At 35.9% G+C, this 19,673-nt stretch overlaps 1 protein-coding gene and 1 long non-coding RNA gene across 4 annotated transcripts in view; one reads left to right on the forward strand and one right to left on the reverse strand.

Moving 5' to 3' along the window:
* Positions 1-2,548: 2,548 nt before the first annotated feature.
* On the forward strand, positions 2,549-5,770 carry LOC135773005 (uncharacterized). The gene is made up of 2 exons (XR_012335619.1): positions 2,549-3,816; positions 5,417-5,770. It is a non-coding gene; the product is annotated as an uncharacterized lncRNA (long non-coding RNA).
* A 720-nt stretch (positions 5,771-6,490) lies between these two features.
* The window catches only part of hm13 (histocompatibility (minor) 13), a 151,198-nt gene continuing 138,015 nt past the window's right edge, over positions 6,491-19,673 (reverse strand). For all 3 annotated transcript variants that reach the window (XM_065286615.2, XM_065286614.2, XM_065286613.2), the window contains one exon: positions 6,491-7,261. Coding sequence is in view for 1 of the 3 variants with exons in the window: in XM_065286614.2 (XP_065142686.1) it covers positions 7,192-7,261 (70 nt within the window). In the remaining 2 variants the exon portion in view is untranslated. The remainder of the gene's footprint in view (positions 7,262-19,673) is intronic.

Below are 19,673 nucleotides of genomic sequence, written 5' to 3' on the forward strand. Positions count from 1 at the left end.
AAAATACTTAGTATCAACACTTAGGTAAGGGTGACAGTTAAGACCTTTGTTGCAACGCTCTTAAATAAATCCCTTACCTCAGGGATTTTTTCTCCCTCAGGGAAACCCTCACTTAAGGAGTTTCATGCAACCGGGCACAGAGCTTAGTGGATGCACACCGCCCAGTTGAAAGCGACACAAATGTTTAAACAGCTGCTGTGAATTAAAAACACCTCCGAGTTGAAAGTTAAAAATATCAAACGCTTCCGGTGGTCGGACTTGACCTATTTATTGTCGTATTTAATAAAAACATACTACAACCTTGCGACGAGAAGTGGATATTGCATGACACACATTCAAAAGGACTGCGTGGCTGAAAACAGATTCTTCGACCCAGAAATTCGACGCGCGTGCCCGCGATGTCAGCATTGCTACTCATTATAAAACAGATTATTAAAAAAGATTTTAAGCCATTTATGTGTTTTTACCGAACTTTAGAAGAGAAAACGCAGTGATGAAAACGCGGTTGAAGTGTCTGTCATTTATATTCACGCCGGAGCCTGAACCCAGCAAGCAATAGCCGTCATTTTAACGTCTCGTTTCAGTATAGACCCGATATAGCCGGGCTGTGCCTAGCCCACTTCTAGCCCAATTAAACTTTAATTTGGTTACATGTGGTTTTTGACAAAATAATTTGTGAGATGGATGCTATTTTATCATGTAAGCAAAGTTAACAGCGATTACAAGGTATTTCTTTTCATTTCTTTATGCATCGTCTGTACGTAGTCATAATTTAGCTCATAAATAGACCGACTACGAATAAACCACGTTTAGCCCAGAAATAACCATGAATTTAATTACATGTTGTTTCGCCAAAATTATTTGTGAGATGTATGATATTTAACAGGGCTGGACTGGGACAAAAATTCGGCCCTGGCATTTTGGGCCAAACCGGCCCACACTACATACACTGCAAAAAATTATTTTCAAGAAAAAATGTTTTTAGTATTTTTGTCTTGTTTTCAGTAAAAATGTCTAAAAATTCTTAAATTGAGATGTTTTTTCTTGATGAACAAAATGACTTATTTTCTTGGGTCATTTTGCTCATTAATAAAAAGCATCTTATTTTAAGAATTTTTAGATATTTTTTCTGAAAACAAGACAAAAATACTAAGAATTTTTTTTCTTGAAAATCATTTTTTGCAGTGTATAATTACAAATACCACCCATCTTTGCACACCTTTAAATATGTATAGCAATAGCAACTCCAATTCCATAAAAGCACTAAACCCAATTAATAGCAGGTAGAAAAGAGTGAGAGTTGACACAACAAACACTTCTAGAACGTGTTATTTATTAATGCAATAAAACTGTATAATCCACACTTATGAATCCTAAAACAAGCTTCATGCAATTGGCAAAATTTGCCATTAAATTGCTGACTTTTTACAAAATACAAGTGCTGCTTACAGTAATATTGAAAACTGATTATTACTTCCAGTACTTACAGGAAAGTATTCACTACATTCACTGAACTAAACTAGTGTGATTACAGTAATAGAGATTTTTAACATTATTTGTCAAGTGTGTTGTTATAAACAATAAACATATATTTTTTGTAAGCAGATCTCCCGGATTGTTTGATTTTGCTTGAAGAGAAATTATACGTTTTGAAACAGACTATCAACGAAAAATCTACGAATCAGATACACTCTCGTAGTCAAAGAGCAAAGAGTGCAATTATTTTATTGCAGCTTTATCACCATATTTTGTGTTTTTGACTCAGTTTTGTCAAGGGGTATCTATCTACACTTGTGTTTTGAAAGCAGTTCTGCTTACCGCAGGCACTACACTCACTTCTCCCTCGTCTCTCTCCCTCTCCTCACTGACACTTTGCGTGCTGGTGCTGCCAGTGCCACCACCGCACCGCCACCATCATCATCATCACCAGCGACGCGAGTTGAATGTCCTGCTGCCGCAGAAAACCTTTGTGTTATTTTAACACATTTTGCAGCGTCTGCCTGAAGAGCCTGTTTCTTTTTGTCGCGCGTTTTTTCTCCATCTCTCTCTCTCTCTATTTTGACACGTGAACTGACTGACGATGCACGCTTGAGACCAAAGCGGCGATTGGGCCAGTTTAATGTCAGTAAAATAAAATAACCAATGGGCTGCTGCTTAAATGTGAGTGGGCCGGTCTATCTAGAAAAAAAAGGATGAAGACTGGGCTGGTCAGTCATTGGGCCAGCTTAATGTCGTTTAAAAAAAAAAAACCAATGGGCTGCTGCTTAAATGTCAGTGGGCCGGTCTGTCTAGAAAAAAAGACGCTAACTGGGCTGCTCAGACAAAGATATTATGAGATGTATCGGCCCAAAAATACGTCGGCCCACCGGGAAACTGCCCGGTTTGCCAGATGGCCAGTCCGCCCCTGATATTTAATAATGTAAACAAAGTTCAAAGCAATTAAGGTATTTTGTTTCATTTCTTTAAAGTGTTTTATACACCGTCTGTACTAGCCACTATTTAGCTTACAAACAGACCGACTACGAATAACCCACGTTTAGCCCAGAAATAACCATTAATTTAATTACATGTGTTTTTTGCCAAAATAACTTGTGAGATGTATGGTATGTCATTGTAAGCAAAGTTAACAGCGATTACAAGGTTTGTTTAATTTCTTTAAAGTGTTTTATGCACCGTCGTACATAGCCACTATTTAGCTCATAAATAGACCGACTACGAACAAACCATGTTTAGCCCAAAATAACCTTGAATTTAATACAATTTTGTTTTTGCCAAAATAACTTGCAAGAATTATAATTTATCAGTCATGCAAAGACACCAGTGAAATTAAGATGTTTGGTTTTATTTATCTTATCTGAATATCTGCTGTCACGCATAACATTCATTATTTGACCGTATTTCAAAGATAAACAAAATCCAGTTACAACTCCGAAACGCTAGATGGCAGCAGTACACAAACACGGGGCCAAATCTCACGAGAAAGATTTCCGCTGTTTGAAAAGCAACAACATCAGCGAGCAGCCACGATGAAAGCATGTACCACACTCGTTTGGTCTTGTAAGTTTTTTTTAATTATTTTATTTTACATGTGTTTAAAATTGATTTACTTTATTTGTTTTTGGAATCGCGACATTCTTGCGGGTAACTTAACAGTATAACGTAGTAAGTAACCCATGTTTTATAAAACCTAAACAGTACAACCTGCAATGTAATAAAATAGTGGAGGTTATGTAACGTTACACTGAAGATTTACATGAGTGATTTGTAGGCTGCTTTTTAGTAAAAGCAGTAACTTAGCTAAGTTATTATTGTGCTTTACAATTATGCATGCAGATAGATTGTGGGGGAAAGCTATTCCTCCATATGGATTTAACTTACAGGCCTTCAGTCTGTTGGAAAAAAGAGTTTTATTGTGTTAGTGAGGGAAAACTTGCAGGTCAGTGGGCATTAACCTTTAAGGTTGGTAAACACTTGTACACTGAAGCATACAATACTGTACAATTACTGACATAGGCATGTGCTATTCAGGTGTCAAAGCTGTGCGAAACTGGAGGGAGAAACTTGAGAGACCGTGCCGGAAGAATGCTGGACAGGTAAATTCTCTAAACATGCAATATTAATCAGACATTGTGGTGTCAACAGTCTTGCATGTGGTCACAAAAAATCAGAAAATATTTCAGTCTGCAACTGTTAACGACATTGAAATTAATGAATTTTAGTGAACTCTAAAATACAAAAGACAAAGTTCAACATGAATGGTGGTGGTCCACTGCAGAAGCAAGCATTTGAAAAAACATCAGTTCTCAGTTATTAAAGGTTAGTGTGTTTGTATGTAGTTTTAGGCTGAATGGTGTTTCACAAAATAGTACTTTTAATATAACATTAGGTTATGTGAGGAGTAATTGACGACAGTCCGGTACTGCCTTAATATTTTCTAATCATTAAAAGCACCAGATTAAATTACTCTTTGCCGATACAACAGTTTACTCATCCACACAAGATTGTTTAGATGTTTTATTTTTAGACATTTGACAGGTTTTATGTCAATAAGATTGTATTGTGAATATTTTATGCTTGGCATCTTAAAGGGCAGGGTATTTGATTTTGAAAAATACTAACTTTAGCCTACACACACCGACCAGAAGCACACTCCTATCTCATTAACCAGTAAGACTGACAAAGTGAATAACATTACCAAAATAACCAACATAAACAACTGTTTTTAATCCGAAATAAATACAGCACGTTTAGAAATTTGAAAAGATAAATATCATTACACTAATTCGTAAACAAACTACATAAGCAACAAGTTTCATTAAAATACAATCTGAATCCATCAAAATAGAGTCACACTGCATACATACCTTTCCAAAAGAAACACTGCAATGACCCTTTCAGACCTGTATCTGTTTCCATCTTGCAGAAAAGCAGTGAACTTACCAATGTTAATTTGGGTTTTTGCTCTTTGCTCATCCAGATGTTTTTTTTTTTGTTGTTTCAAAATGTCTTTCGTTTTGTAGCTCCTGTGTCAATTCAGCAGGAAGGTTTATTTGATTCTCCCTATTTTTACAGAGTGTGAACAGGTTGTGAAGTGGCATGCAAAACACGTTCACAGAAGAGGGGCAAAAATTTAATGCGTCCAATTATGGGCCGGAATGAGATTCTGGCAGTATGATAACCGTAAGCAAAAATATCACGGTGTTGTGGTATTGCCATTGTGACACTAAAATGTGTTATTTTCAAATGTCTGCATATTAAAACATCAACTTTTCAACTGGACACAATACATTTTTATTTTTAAGCAACAAACAACGTTTATGCCAGGTAAAAATAAAGCCTTTAAATGATAATATTCTTTCAATTGTAAATGTAAACATGAATTCAATTACATGATTTAATTCACTTTGTGTAAACACAGTTCATACATTGAAAGCGGTATCACAGAAAATTTTTGTGGTTTTTTTAAAACCTTGACTCTGAAAATCTCGGTATACCTTCAAACCGGTAACTGGCCCATGCCCACGTCCAATTATTGCATTCGGTCAGGGTTCAATGATTTGTTGAACGTTTTTTGGTCCTACGCCTTTTATAGATAACACAAATATATAAAAATACACATTTAGACAACTTAACATAGTGAGAGCTATCAATATTTGAGGAGACTTTCAACCAGCATAACTAAAAAAAAAATTCTGGATCAAAATCAGATACCCTGCCTTTAAGCCTCTTTTGCTAGTTCCAAAAATGTCATTAAACACACGCAGAGAAACATGCATTTCTGTTAGTAATGAGAACAGTATGATTACTGTTGCCTGTCAATATTTATATATGACTTTTTCAAAAGAGAATGACTATCACATTTAACATAAAGCAGAAATACTTGTCTCATGCATTCTTTTCATATCATATTTGGCAGATGCTGTGTTGAACAACTTCCCAGCAGCAACAGAACTAGAAGTGAAGGATGCAATGGGGGCATTTCAAACAGGCACCAGGGAGCACGGGGGGGTATAGAAATTAGTACAATTAATAAGTTGACGTGAACTGAAGATAGTTTGTTAATGTTTAGATGTTATTTCATTTTTAAAATTGTATTTTGTTATATATGCTTTTATTTTGTTACTGTTTTTATTCTTTTTGTTAAAAGTAGTTTTTCTTCATTTTGTCTTATCTGAATTTCTATTGTATTAACAATATTTTTTGTAATAAATTGCATGATTGCATGTTTATGAGAACCTTTTTTAATGGATTAAAAAGAATTCTTTAGCCATTCTTTTGTTCTTTATTAGACACACGTGTAGTCGTTTAATAGCCGTCTATTTAACGGCTAGTCTAATCTTGGGCTATGATAGACGTCTACTAGATTTTCACTGACAGCCCAAAATTAGCCTTGTTTTAGCCTAGACCCACATTCACCGTCTATTAGACGTATATATGTAGACGTTTAATAGCCGTCTATTTGATGACTAGTCTATTTCTTGGGCTATGATAGACGTCTACTAGATGAAAACTGACAGCCCAAAATTAGCCTTGTTTTAGCCTAGACGTCAGGGGGGTGTTTAGACGGCTACTAGACGTCTATTATACGTCTATTATCCGCAAAATTGCTTGCTGGGAAGAAACATCACTCTAGACTCCACTCCGTCCCGCGATTCCCTCCCCTCCGTGTTCGTCGATCAGGTTTCATGCACGAATTTAATGCTCAGTGTGGCCCTGTTGCGCGGGGACGGCGATTGTGGTTCCGTCCCGGGTTACCATGGCGACGGCTGTGAGATACCCCCCTCCCCCCTTATTTTTTTTTTACATATCTGCATGATTCACGTAGGTCACATTTTCAGGTCGGAAAATCCGGAATTCCGGATTAATCCAGAAAAATCACATCCCTGTTTATTGATCACTGCAAATCCTCTTTGTTAGTCTTTGTACATTTTCCTTAGATGTCTGTATAAACGGACAGTAGACAGTCAAGCAAACACAGATAACAATAGTCTTCTATTAATGGTAAACAGCACTTTAATGCAAAGAAAAAATAATTGAGAAAAAAAATGCTCTTCATTTAAGTTTCAACTTACACTTTAAATTCCCCCAGATGACACAAGAAGAAATTGTAAAATGATGGTAACTGAACTAATCTAAGCAGGAGTTGAACAAACCTGTCCTCAATATGGAATAATAACTGGTCAATTTAAAGTCTGAATTTGTGAAAAACATTCAAAAATTAAGGAATATTTGGTCCAACTTATTTATACTGTTTTTTATTATACAAAGTAACTTATTTCATATAAATGTTTTGTCTCATTATAGTATAGGGACAGTGCAAAGCAACTTAATTCACATCACAATATTAGTCCCTTATGTGATCCTAGAGGGAAAAAACTGCTACATGTGAATCCATGCGGTATAAGACAGATTTGTAAAAATATCTGCTCAGCATTTAACATACAAAGTCTATCTTCTACACTTCACAAATAAAAAATTAAATATCCAATCCAATTAAATTATTGAGTAAGAATGTGGAAGGCATTGAAAAAAAAAAAAGAAGAGATACAGGCACTGAAAAAGCTACTGTACAAGTTTAAAGTACAGAACAGTTTGCCATTAGCAAATGCAGATTGTGACAGGTTTCCGAATGAACTGCACTATGACAAACTGAGGACAAATCAAGGACATAAATAAGGACTCATTTCACACTTATTTGTCTTTGTCAGGTTCTGTCATTTCTTCTTTCAATGGTCCGTCATCCAGTGAAGACTCCTCGTACCTGAAACAATTGCACATAAGAAGTGAGCCTATAATAGCGTACTGATGGCAATTAGTCACATACACATCAAGCTAGAAAATGTAACATGACACAATTAAGTCATGGAAAAAAAGGGTAAAAGATTTAATGTGCTGCAAACACAAGAAGAGTAACAAGAGGCTTTTGGGATGTCGAGTATACACATTAAACTGGTTGGATATTCTTCACATTTTACGCATACAAAGGGTCAGTGTACAGTGCGTGTGATGCAATTCCGTCATCCAAATAATACAAGTGTACTTTATGGTCACCGCTGGATTTTTTTAAATACACATACTTTGTATTCTGCATTAATTCAATATAAATTTTTATTTCTGTGTCCACCCTGCCATGATCCACCCCATCATTTCAGTTAAAAAGGATGTAAATGCATGTAAATGTTTTCATCAAAACCTCATTTTCAATGCAATAATATTTCTCAATCCCAAAAGTCTCAACACATGTTCAAAATGGATATTTAAATTGATATATTAAAATTGTTAAAGTTTTACCAGTTTTCATAAAATAAATTTGAAATTACGGTTAACAGAAGTGGGCCTTGACATCATTTTTAGCTATTATAGCCCATCCCTTCAAGCTTTAATATGTTCTAAAATGCAGTCGTACAGAGGGTTATCCAAGATGCTGTAATAATAAAAATAAAAAACAGTCACTACAGTGACTTCCTTTTCAAATTACTTTGTTATGAAACTGTAATTTTTTATACTAATGTGCAATACTATCAATGGTCACTTACTACTTGATTGCTTAATGTGAATATCATGAAAATCACTTGTTGTATATACATGTACTCTTGTATAAAAATTGTACTGTACAGTTTCTAGTCTAATTTAGTGTATGTGGTTATATGGTTGTTTTCTAACACCAGTCAAGTGAAGCTTACCTTGCCATCTACCTCATTACTACTCGTTGTTGTGGACTTACCAATAAATAAATTATGGTTTATTTACTTGGCACTACAATCAGGATAAATGAAGGCTGTAAAACCTCATTTCGTGCTAGTGAGCCACGCAAAATCACCGCAAGGGAAATCCCTTTATCGACAGCCCTAGTTAATAGCATAAAACATAAAAATACCATTGGGTATTTTATATCTTGTTCCATAGTTGTAAATTGAAACACATAAAAAAGGAGTACAGTAATAAAGAAACGCACATGTTAACTCTTTCCCTGCCAGAATTTAAAAAAAAGTTGCCAGCCAGCGCCAGCATTTTTCATGATTTTCACAAAAGTTTAATGCCATCCAGAAAATTTTCTTCTTTAAATATATAAACAAACAATATATCAGATGAAAGAACAGACCCTCTGCTTTCAAAAAAAAAAAAAATAATCGTTTCATCCTACCTACATTAGTTCTCTTGTAATCACCTCTCAAACATGGGTAGGTTTCTTCAAAAACACCCAATTTTGAGCAAAAAGCTGAGATAATTCAATTTTTGCGAAGGACTTTTGATAGGGATCAGATGCAGAGCGATCTTTAAAACATACACGGAGTTCTTTCTCTTTCACGTGAGGCATTACTTCCGGGTTGTATAAGTTGCGGAAGTGTATAATAGCGGTATTGCGGAAAGACAGAAATCTCGTCATTGGCGGGAAGCGTTTTCTCTTAATTGACGAGATATCTCGTCAATGGCAGTGAAAGAGTTAAAACTTTTAAAAGGATAGTTCACCCAAAAATGAAAATTCTGTCATCATTTTCTCAACCTTGTGTTGTTCTAAGCCTGTATGAATTTCTTTTTTCTAATGAACACAAAAGAAGATATTTTTATAAATTATGGTTATAAAGATAGGGACGAGTACTCGATTGCTCATACATCGTACATGAAATGTTGATCTTGTGGGACTGCGTGATTTTTTTGTGGTTATGCCGGCATTTGAACGTCTGGTTAGGGTAACAAGCGCCTGCAGTAGTAAAGGGTGCGTGTTTGACGTAGTGTGGAGCTGCACAGACCGGCGTATGCTATCAGTACCATGCATAATTCAAAAGCAAACAGATAAGTCCGCTAGAGGTCTTCTCGGGTCCAAAGAAATGTACCTGACCCGAAATGACCCGAATCACTTTATACACGAACCCGACGTACATGAATACGTTTTTTTTAAGAAAGCCCTGACCCAAGACAAACCCAAGAGAATTAGACCTGGGTCTGACCCGAACCAGTGGCAATTTCTTTCAACCCGACTGGACCCAAATGTAAACGGCACTGTCATGTGTGCAGTCAGACAGCTGGTCTCGCAACCAATTTGCCAAGCTGCTCCATTTATTTTACTTTGTTAACCGACGACGACACCAAGGTAATTATGAAGGTATATTTGGTGCAAAACAACTGCACACTTGTGAAAGTGGAATTTGTATTTGTAGAGATTATCCACACGTGTGTATCAGTAAATTTGAAGTCACAGATGAAGAGTTGCAAACTTGTAGATTTTTTTCTTTCCCTCAAATACACACAACAGTTACACATTCACAAATCCTTCAGTGCAGCTGCACAAATCCCCCTTTATAAATCACAGATTAAGAAACTCACAAGCTCACATTTTTTGCTACAATTGCTGCAGTAAATATGGTGCATAACCTACTTGAACGCCTGCATCAAATAATGTGAAGTCACACACAAATTTTGTACATTCGCAAAATCAGTTTGTGCAGCTGTGTGATGAGACTTGCATGTGTGTACAATGTTTTTTCACAATTTTTTTTTATATTTTAATATTTTCTAGCCCAAACACAAGTACATAAATACAACTGCTTGAATCTGCTGCTACGAGTTTCAAACACTCTTTTTCGTGTGCTCTCTCTTTTGCACCAAATATCTTTGAGATAAATGGTGCGAAAGTGATTTGTATACCTGTAGGCTATGGCGAGCACTGTTCAGCACTGCCCACCAGGTGGCGCCCAACACTCACTGAAGAAGAGTTTATTAATTACCACCAATGTTTTGGCAAGGTAAATCGCCTTTATCAAGGTATTATTTTCAACAAGTGGAGAAAAATATAAATGGGAGTGCTAATTATACACACATGAAGGTAATTACATACAATATTCCTATGATTCATTAGTAAACAAAATATAAGTTCCATAAATCTCAAACCATCAATATAAGTAGATTAAAAAATACAAGCAGCAAATACACACATAGGCCTACATTTAAATAAGATACCAAATTATGTAAGTCCCATTCATTTTTTATAAATTGAATATCATAAAACCAATTATTTTATTTTTCAGACTAATTTTTCATTTCAAACAGGAGGTGGGGCCATGGAAAGAACGTTTGTGATCTCTTTTGCAAATATGACCTTTTTTTGAAGAAAAATATGTGTATTTAAATCATGCCTTTTCTTCTAATATACTAATTTGGATGATTATTTCTGTCTTTTTGAATCGGGTTACTGAACAACTAAATTCTTTTTATTATTATCTAAACAGTTGTTCTGATTTCTTAACATTTACTTTGGATGCTAACCCAAATCAAATCAGCTTTTTAGACTTGTGGATAGCTCGTAATTTTTTATATAGGGATCAGATTAAAAAACCTACTCGTAATACACTATTGAGAGTGGATTGTTATTGTCATGAGCAGGGCCGTACAGAGGATTTTATAAATACCGAGGTCCATATGTATTTTTCTAGAGAATGCACCCCAGGAAAAAAATATTTTAAAATGATTTCTCTGCTCTACATATATGAATTCTAACACATCAGAAAAAAAACAATCAAATAACTATAGATTTCAAACCATGTCAGTATGCACCAGACTTGTGTTGTTTATTAGTAATACATTGAAATAATTATTTTACCATCCTGGGCACACTGCTGTGTCAGTAAAGTAAACATAGGCTAACTGAATATAGGATCAGTTTAGTAAATTAACTAAAGGCTATCAAGAATTGGTTTATTAAATTAATTCACAATATGCATACACTTATTAATATGCTGAAATACAACATCAATAATGCAGTGGCAGAACTAGAATTTTATAAATGGGGTGGCCAAGGCTACTTTAGGGGGTGTGAAAGAAAACTGTGTAATTATTATAATACTTCACATTACCCCATATTAGATAAATATTCTTCTTGCCCTGCATTCATTATATTAACTGTAAGATACAAACATAATTCAAGGCTGAACTTGCATAATAAACCAATAATAAACCAACTTACTTCAAAAAGCAGCGCTCAAAATTAAGGATTGTTGGCAAAAAAGGTACTTATTTAAAATTAAATATGGATTAATATTTTTTATGAAGTTACAGTCAGGACCAGTGAGTAATTTTCTCTTCTTTTGTTATTTAAGTAACTTTAATGACTTCAACAGGTACTGTTTTTTAGACTTTAAGACAGAATGTAATAAAATGTTTACATTCGGAAGACATATTACGACATAATCAGTAGTTTACTATGATACTCACTAAAACAGTCCGGACCTCAATGGTGGGTACGGCCAAGGTCATGAGTCCTGTCTGTGTCTGCCCTATTTCCCTCTTGTTCCTTTGTTGCCCTGCCCCCTTTTGTGTTGCCATGGACATTAATTCATACTCCACCCACTACCCATCTGTTTCCATAGTAATTAATTGTTTCTGTTCTGTCATTGGTTCTTGTCATGTTTAATTACCCTGCCTGTTGATTGCCTGTTTGTCAGCCGTTGTTTTATGTTGGTTGTTTCCTGTCATGTGTTACTGTTTGTGTTCTTGCCTGTGCTCCTGTACCTTTTTTGGATTTAATACACTGTACACAATTGCCATGTCTTGCCTTCCTGTGACAGTTATCATTCGTTAACATTGAAGAAAAGTCTTCCTTACAGTCAAATGTAATATATAAAGTCTAAAAATAATATATAAGGGACCAAATGATTTTATTAAGAATCTTAATGATATGGAAATATCTTTGGGATTCACCCCCAAACAAATACAAGCTTATTTATTTGATAACATGTCATTGTGGTAAATCATATGTAGGAAAAACAAATAGAGAGTATAAAACACACATCACAAAACATCAGAGCGCAATAATATGCAGAAATATGAACCTGCCATTAGCACTGCATTTTGTTGAACTTAATCATCCTATAACTTCATTATTGGAGATTCCCCCTTTCATATGTAAAGCGCTTTGAGTACTGAGAAAAGCGCTATATAAATGTAATGTTTTATTATTATTATTATTATTATTATTATTGTATATAGGAATTGAGAGGGGATTTCCATCTAGAAGGTGAGGTGAGTTTGACCAATTTTTACTTAGGAGGCCTTTTAGGTATATAAAATGCGAACATTGGCACACATGGTTTAAAAGTAGATTTTGATTTGGGTTGTTTTTATAGGTATTATGATATTAAAAATGAATGGGACTTACATCATTTGGTATTTTATTTAAATGTAGGCCTATGTGTGTATTTGCTGCTTGTTTTTTATCTACTTATATTGATGGTTTGAAATTTATGAAACTTATATTTTGTTTACTAATGAATCATTGGAATATTGTATGTAATTACCTTCATGTGTGTATAATTAACACTCCCATTTATATTGTTCTCCACTTGGTGAAAACAATACCTTGATAAAGGCGATTTACCTTGCTAAAACATTGGTGGTAATTAATAAACTCTTCTTCAGTGAGTGTCGGGCGCCACCTGGTGGGCAGTGCTGAACAGTGCTCGCCATAGCCTACAGGTATACAAATCACTTTTGCACCATTTATCTCAGAGATATTTGGTGCAAAACAGAGCACACGAAAAAGAGTGTTTGAAACTCGTAGCAGCAGATTCAAGCAGTTGTATTTATGTACTTGTGTTTGGGCTAGAAAATATAAAAAAAATTAAAAAAATTTGTGAAAAAAAATTGTACACACATGCAAGTCTCATCGCACAGATGCACAAACTGATTTTGCGAATGTACAAAATTTGTGTGTGACTTCACATTATTTGATGCAGGCTTTCAAGAAGGTTATTCACCATATTTACTGCAGCAATTGTAGCAAAAAAATGTGAACTTGTGAGTTTCTTAATCTGTGATTTGTAAAATGGGATTTGTGCAGCTGCACTGAAGGATTTGTGAATGTGTAACTGTTGTGTTGTATTTGAGGGAAAGAAAAAAAATCTACAAGTTTGCAACTCTTCCTCTGTGACTTTAAATTTACTGATACACATGTGTGGATAATCTCTACAATTACAAATTCCACTGTCACAGGTGTGCAGTTGTTTTGCACCAAATATACCTGCATAGTAATCGCTAAAATGTACATTTAAAATTGAATGACATCTCTGTCACAACGAAAATTAACCCAACACCAGCCACACAATGTCTCATGCACTCTTGGCAAACAGAGGGGAGGTTTAAAAAGGACACTGACCCACACACGCAAGAGAGTTCGGGTCTTGGGGTCCGTTCTGCAAAAACACATTAATTTCTAATTATACCCGACCCGTGTCTGAGGTACACAAGAAACTTTTAAACCCGAACACAATCGGGTCGGACCTCGGGTTTTCGGATCTAAGTGGACCCGTGAAGACCTCTACAATCCGCTTCTTAAGCGCAACTGTGCCGTGGCAATCCCGCCGATCCGCGGAATGCTGTGAAGCCGGACATACATCAGTAAGGCACTATGTAATTTTGGATGCTGTGATTTTTGGATTCACTTTGGTAAGACAAAAAAAAAATCAGTCAGTCAACAGCACTGTCACAAGTTCAATAGGTTATCATCTCATATTTAATGTCAAGAGATACCAGAAAGCATACGAACATAAGATCTTGACAAGAACAGGTGACACGACACAGCTAATCACTAAAATGATAGCAAAGCTGCTTAATGTCAAAGTTTGTGCTTTGACTGAACGCGTTTAAAAGCGCGCCGTTATAGTGCACATCCACAACAGTTAAACTTTCTGTCCTGTACAGAACTATGTTTAGGTCTTGCATTTCGTGCAGATAGATGCATGTTGTATAATAAATTTGTTGTATCAAGGCCTAATATTATGTAGAGTGCGTCATATAGAAAGAACTTCAGTTTTTGTTTATTATCCCTCTAGATCCACTTCACACGCAGCTATTCCTGTTAAAGGTTTCTGTTAAAAATATTTAATTCATTAATAATCTAGCATGTGTTCATTATTCTGTTATAGTTTCTTCATTTAAAGTGGATCAAAAACATTCATCAAAGGTGTCCTAAGACGAAAACGGGTAATGGGTATTAGTTTTAAGACAACTTTTAGGAAAGGTTTTGATCCACTTCAAATGTTGACTAGTATATGATAAATTATTAAGAAGATAAATGATGGTAAGCCCAGTCCATCGTATTTGTTTTTCCTACTATGAAAGTCAATGGGTAGCTGTATGCTTACAATCATTTATCAAAATATGTTCTTTTGTGTTCTTAAAAAAAAAATCATAATCATAGCCTCAATACATTTAGAATTACCGGATTGCAGCTATACGTCATGTCTCTTTTAGTTTTAAGTCTTCTAAATGCATAGAAAAAGAATAGACAAATGATGCGTGTATGAGTCGGTTATCATGCTGAATTGTTTTACCCAAATACATTAAGTTTTTGACTAAAAGTAATGGAGAAGTATGATGAAACGGATAAAGAATGTCAGAGCTATGACAATCCCTCATGTTACTTTAATATCATACAGTATAAGCAATGTTAGTTTTCATGAAGTCGATCACACATATTGGCATCAGAATACATGAAACATGACTGCCATCTACAGGTTTGGTATTTCCTACACCAGAGAGTTTTTCCTCTTTCTGCTTAATGCCATAGAATTCCAGAAGTGCTCCTAGGATTCTTCTCCCAATGACGCACATTTTTAAAGGGCATATCTGCACGTGGAAGCGACTTGATGTCATTCTCAAAACATGACGAAGCTATCTTAGTTAATAGACTAATGTGAAAAGATTTTAACATTTTCAAATGTCCAGGATAGATAGTCCACTTTCACAACCAAACAGAGTGTTGTTTACTAGGGATGCACCAAATATTCAGTCACCGAAAATTTTCGTCCGAAAGTGGCCCGTTTAAGTGCCCTCAATAGTGCACACACGAGTGAGACGCAAACAAGCGAACATAAAATCTTTCTATTATTGACAGGACACACATAAACAAAATCTCCACAGTATTCTTTTTATAATAAAAACATTTCTTTATGTCTTAAGTGAATGTATAGATTACAGTCAGAAACCAGTCTCTGCTTATTTGGTCTTAAAGAGACAGTAACCTCAATTAACCTACTTAAGTCTGTGTCATTAATGTTAATCAAACAACCCAAGACAAAGAGAAAATCACTTCTGTAGCTCTAAAAATAATAATATATTTAATTTATACAATAAAGACTAATTTTTAATTTTTAATTCAATTTCTGTACCTAATGCTAATGTTAGCCCTTATTTATGTGCATCTTTGTTCTTTTTTATAAATGTTTGCAATTTCTTTATTTGTTATTAGATTTTCCCACCCCCTTTTCCGTGAGTTGTGTGATCCGTCACACACCCCTAGTAAAGTTAGTTCACAGTGATAGCCATAAATGCATTTGTACTAATAATTGGCATAATCATTTATTTTGGTGTTTCGGCCTTGGTTTCCTCTTTTTCGGTTTCGGCCAAGAATTGTAATTTCGGTGCATCCCTATTGTTTACAATACATATGCTTTGTAACTACTCAAAAAGCTCAAAATAACTCATACATTTTCTCACAGATATTGTTTTGCTTTAGAAGGCATTAACCCACTGGGCTCATATGCATTTCATGTACACTGGAAACAAATGTAATCATGTACTTGTATGATGAATGAATCATTAAGCTTCAAAAAGTTGAACCCTGTTTAATGCCATTATAAACCAAGGAAGAGCCCAGATATTATTTAATACCATAGGTGTGATTGGCAAAGGACAAAAAAGCAGGAAAATATACGGCACACCTACCATGACGTGGCGACATATCTACGCACGGACGCACCCACACACATTCTGGTTTCCATGTTTTGTGGGGACATTCCATAGACGTAATGCATTTTAACAGAATACAAACTGTATATACTATTCCCCTAACCTACCCCAGTCCTTAACCCCAACCATCACAAAAACCCTTCTCCTACTTCAGATTTTCAAAATACATCATTCTGTTTGATTTATTAGCTTGTTTCCTCATGGGGACCTCAAAATGTCCCCACAAGGTCACAAAAACACTGGTATTCCTATCTTTGTCGGGACAATTGGTCCTGAGTGGCCAATCGTCAATCTGCGTGGGCAAGTGCCACCCTGACCATTCAGCCTTGCCACTGCATCAGATGGAACAAAATCATTTTGTGCATTTAAAGGTAAATACATCAATGTGGTGCATTTTGAGAGTTAAAATAAGTGACTAGATCTATGAGGATTTTTATGTTCTTGTAAACAAATTTGTGACCCGTCACGGAAACCAGGGGCACAAGTCGGCAGCACAAGTTTCGAGAAAATGAGAAACAAAGTTTTTTTTTCAAAATTTGTGATTTTCGTTTTATTGCAGAATCTGTTAGTTGAGATCACGAAGAAGCCTCTCCATGTTTGAGATAGCAGTTTTTGTATATTTAAAAGCGTACATTTTGCGGTTAAAATAGGCTTGTTTTTCCGGAGATTCTAGCGTGCAGCAGGGGGCGTCATTGTCTATGTGTATATTTACATACTGTATAAGCTTTTGTTTTCGCCTCCGCCCCCAAAGGGAACAGCGTGACTACTAAATAAGGATAGTTCGCCCAAAAATGAAAATAATGTAATTAATGACTCACCCTTATGTCGTTCTAAACTCGGAAGACCTCCGTTCATCTTCGGAACACAGTTTAAGATGTTTTATCGTTAGATTTAGTCCGAGAGCTTTCTATCCCCTTCATTGAAAATCTATGGATGGTTTCCATGTCCAGAAAGGTAATAAAACAACATCAAAGTAGTCCATGTGACATCAGTGGGTCAGTAAGATTGTGTTGATGCATCGAAAATACAGTTTGGTCCAAAAATAGCAGAATTACGACTTTATTCAGCATTGTCTTCTCTTCCGGCTCGAGCGTGAAGTCACGTGACTGTAGTGCCCTGTTCCTCAGACATGTTTGCTAAGTTTTTTTTTTTTTTTAACTTATAGCGTGCGTCTCCCCAGACTGTAAAGCTCGGGCGCACAAAACAAAAGAAAAATACAAGAAGCTGGGGCGGAACAAATAACAGTCAGCCGCATCGTACGTCAGCCGCGTCACTGACTTTATGCGGCGCCGCAGTGGGATGACGTCAAAGTACCGCGAGAGCTCTTCAAGAAATCTTACGCAGAAGTTTAATTTCGACTCACTCTCGCGGTACTTTGACGTCATCTCTATGTCAGTTCATGCAGCGCAGCATGAGTTCAGACACAAAGACGTTACACAGATATCGTTGTATTCTTCATATAATTGGCTACATGTTTTGTCTATCAATATTTTCCATGAAGTCATTGGCTGATGGAGGAACGAGCGAGCCATTGGTAACATCTCTAAAGGATGTCACGTTTTCGACGGCGCTGTTTGGATGATCTATTATACTACTTCCCTATTTTAAATACAAACTTTGAAGGCGGGTTCATGTGTTTAACGGAGTGTAAGCTCATATACCCTTACATGTTACGATTTAAATAGTCTTCAGATTATATATTATATTGTATTACCAGACATTCATGCGAAATCTGATGTAAACAATCTATATTTCACGGATTATACGCATTTGTGGACAAATATGGTCATTGGATAATCTGAAACAGACTGGATTCGACTTGTGATCCCCACAAAGGTAAAAGAGTCATGTTTATTTTTGCGTGTTGTCATTTGGTCATAAAATACTACATATGATGCTAGAACATCTCAAAAAGGGTTTTACAGGGGGTATGGCTTAGCTAAATGAGATGTAAATGAGCCCTATTGTCTCCCCCAGCTGAAAAGAAGAGTCCCTTTCGTCTCGATTTTCTCGGTTTGAGTATTTCTGAGTTCCTATATTCAAATGGCCACAACTTCTCCAAATCTTATCAGATTTCCATGTGTTACACATCGTTGGAAAGCTTAGAAACTGCACTTTCAGAATCTGTGAATAACTCAAAATGCCCAGATCCGACTTGTGTCCCTACTTTCCGTGACTGGTCACATTTGTGCCCTTTTAGTAAAATCTTTAGTTGCATATTGTAATAATAATAATAATAATAATAATAATAATAATAATAATAATAATAATAATAATAATAATAATAATAATAATAATAATAATATTATTATTATTATTATTATTATTATTATTAAGGTACACAAGCCACATACACAACTTGATAAATGAGATTCACCATTGGTCATTGCCAATAATGCCAATAATTAGTGTGGCATTTAATACAGATTACAGACTTTCTGGAAAGGCAGTCAAGTGCATTTGTCTTTTGCATAGTTCTTTTGGCAAAGCATCTAACAGTCAAGAGCTACGCGTGTCACAAACCAGATCCATGAATGTGTGTGTTTGTCATTATATAATTCTGTAATTGCAAGCATTACTGTCAGATTCACAATCCATTAAGAGGAGTAAATGCAGGGGTGTGTACGCCAGGATGACGTTGGATCTGGTTGCGTAAATGCGTGCGTTAACGTATGTGATTACAGAATAATATAATGAAAGCAAACGTTTTGACAAAAACGCATTTCACCTCCATGAGAAATCTGATATTTACATTACTGGCATAGCCTGATTTGAAACGGACGGTTTTGTCAAAGCAGCAAAAAACCTGGTTCTCTTAATTTAAAATGCTGCCCGTCTCCGCCTATTCCTTCTATCCATGCCCAGCGCCACTGATTTAAGTCCTTTATCAATTAGGTCGTCTTACCTAGGCTAGGCTTCATATACTTTCTCCTCATCCTGCTGACAACGTTAACTTGTGATTTCTCTGCGGCCGCACGGCATCTGCAGCTGGATCTCAGCCACACCTCAAAGACCCCACCTATTCTACTTCTGATTGGCTAGTTTGTTAGTTTGGTTGAGAGTGAAAGATGTTCCTCTCATACTATTTGTAGGCGAACAAAACTCGCTTTGGCTTTTTAATTCGCAGCCAACACCACACGCCGGAGATCCGACTACAAGCTTTTTGGTGAGCTCTGCTTTGAACGAAGTTCCATCATGACAAATAAAAAGACTAATTGCGGAGTGATATGAGGTCATTTATAACGTTGCCTTGCAAACTCCCCCCCCCACACACACACAAAAAAAATGGATTTGCACGAGTCACTAAAGCCGCATTTTCAGATCGGAAAAGCCGGCATTCCAGATTTATCTGGAAGAACCACACCCCTATAATATACAGTGCATAAAGTATTCACTTGTTTAACAATTCTGTTGTTGCAGTCTGATACTAC

Source organism: Paramisgurnus dabryanus, chromosome 21, assembly GCF_030506205.2.
Source record: "Paramisgurnus dabryanus chromosome 21, PD_genome_1.1, whole genome shotgun sequence".
Lineage (NCBI taxonomy): Eukaryota > Metazoa > Chordata > Actinopteri > Cypriniformes > Cobitidae > Paramisgurnus > Paramisgurnus dabryanus.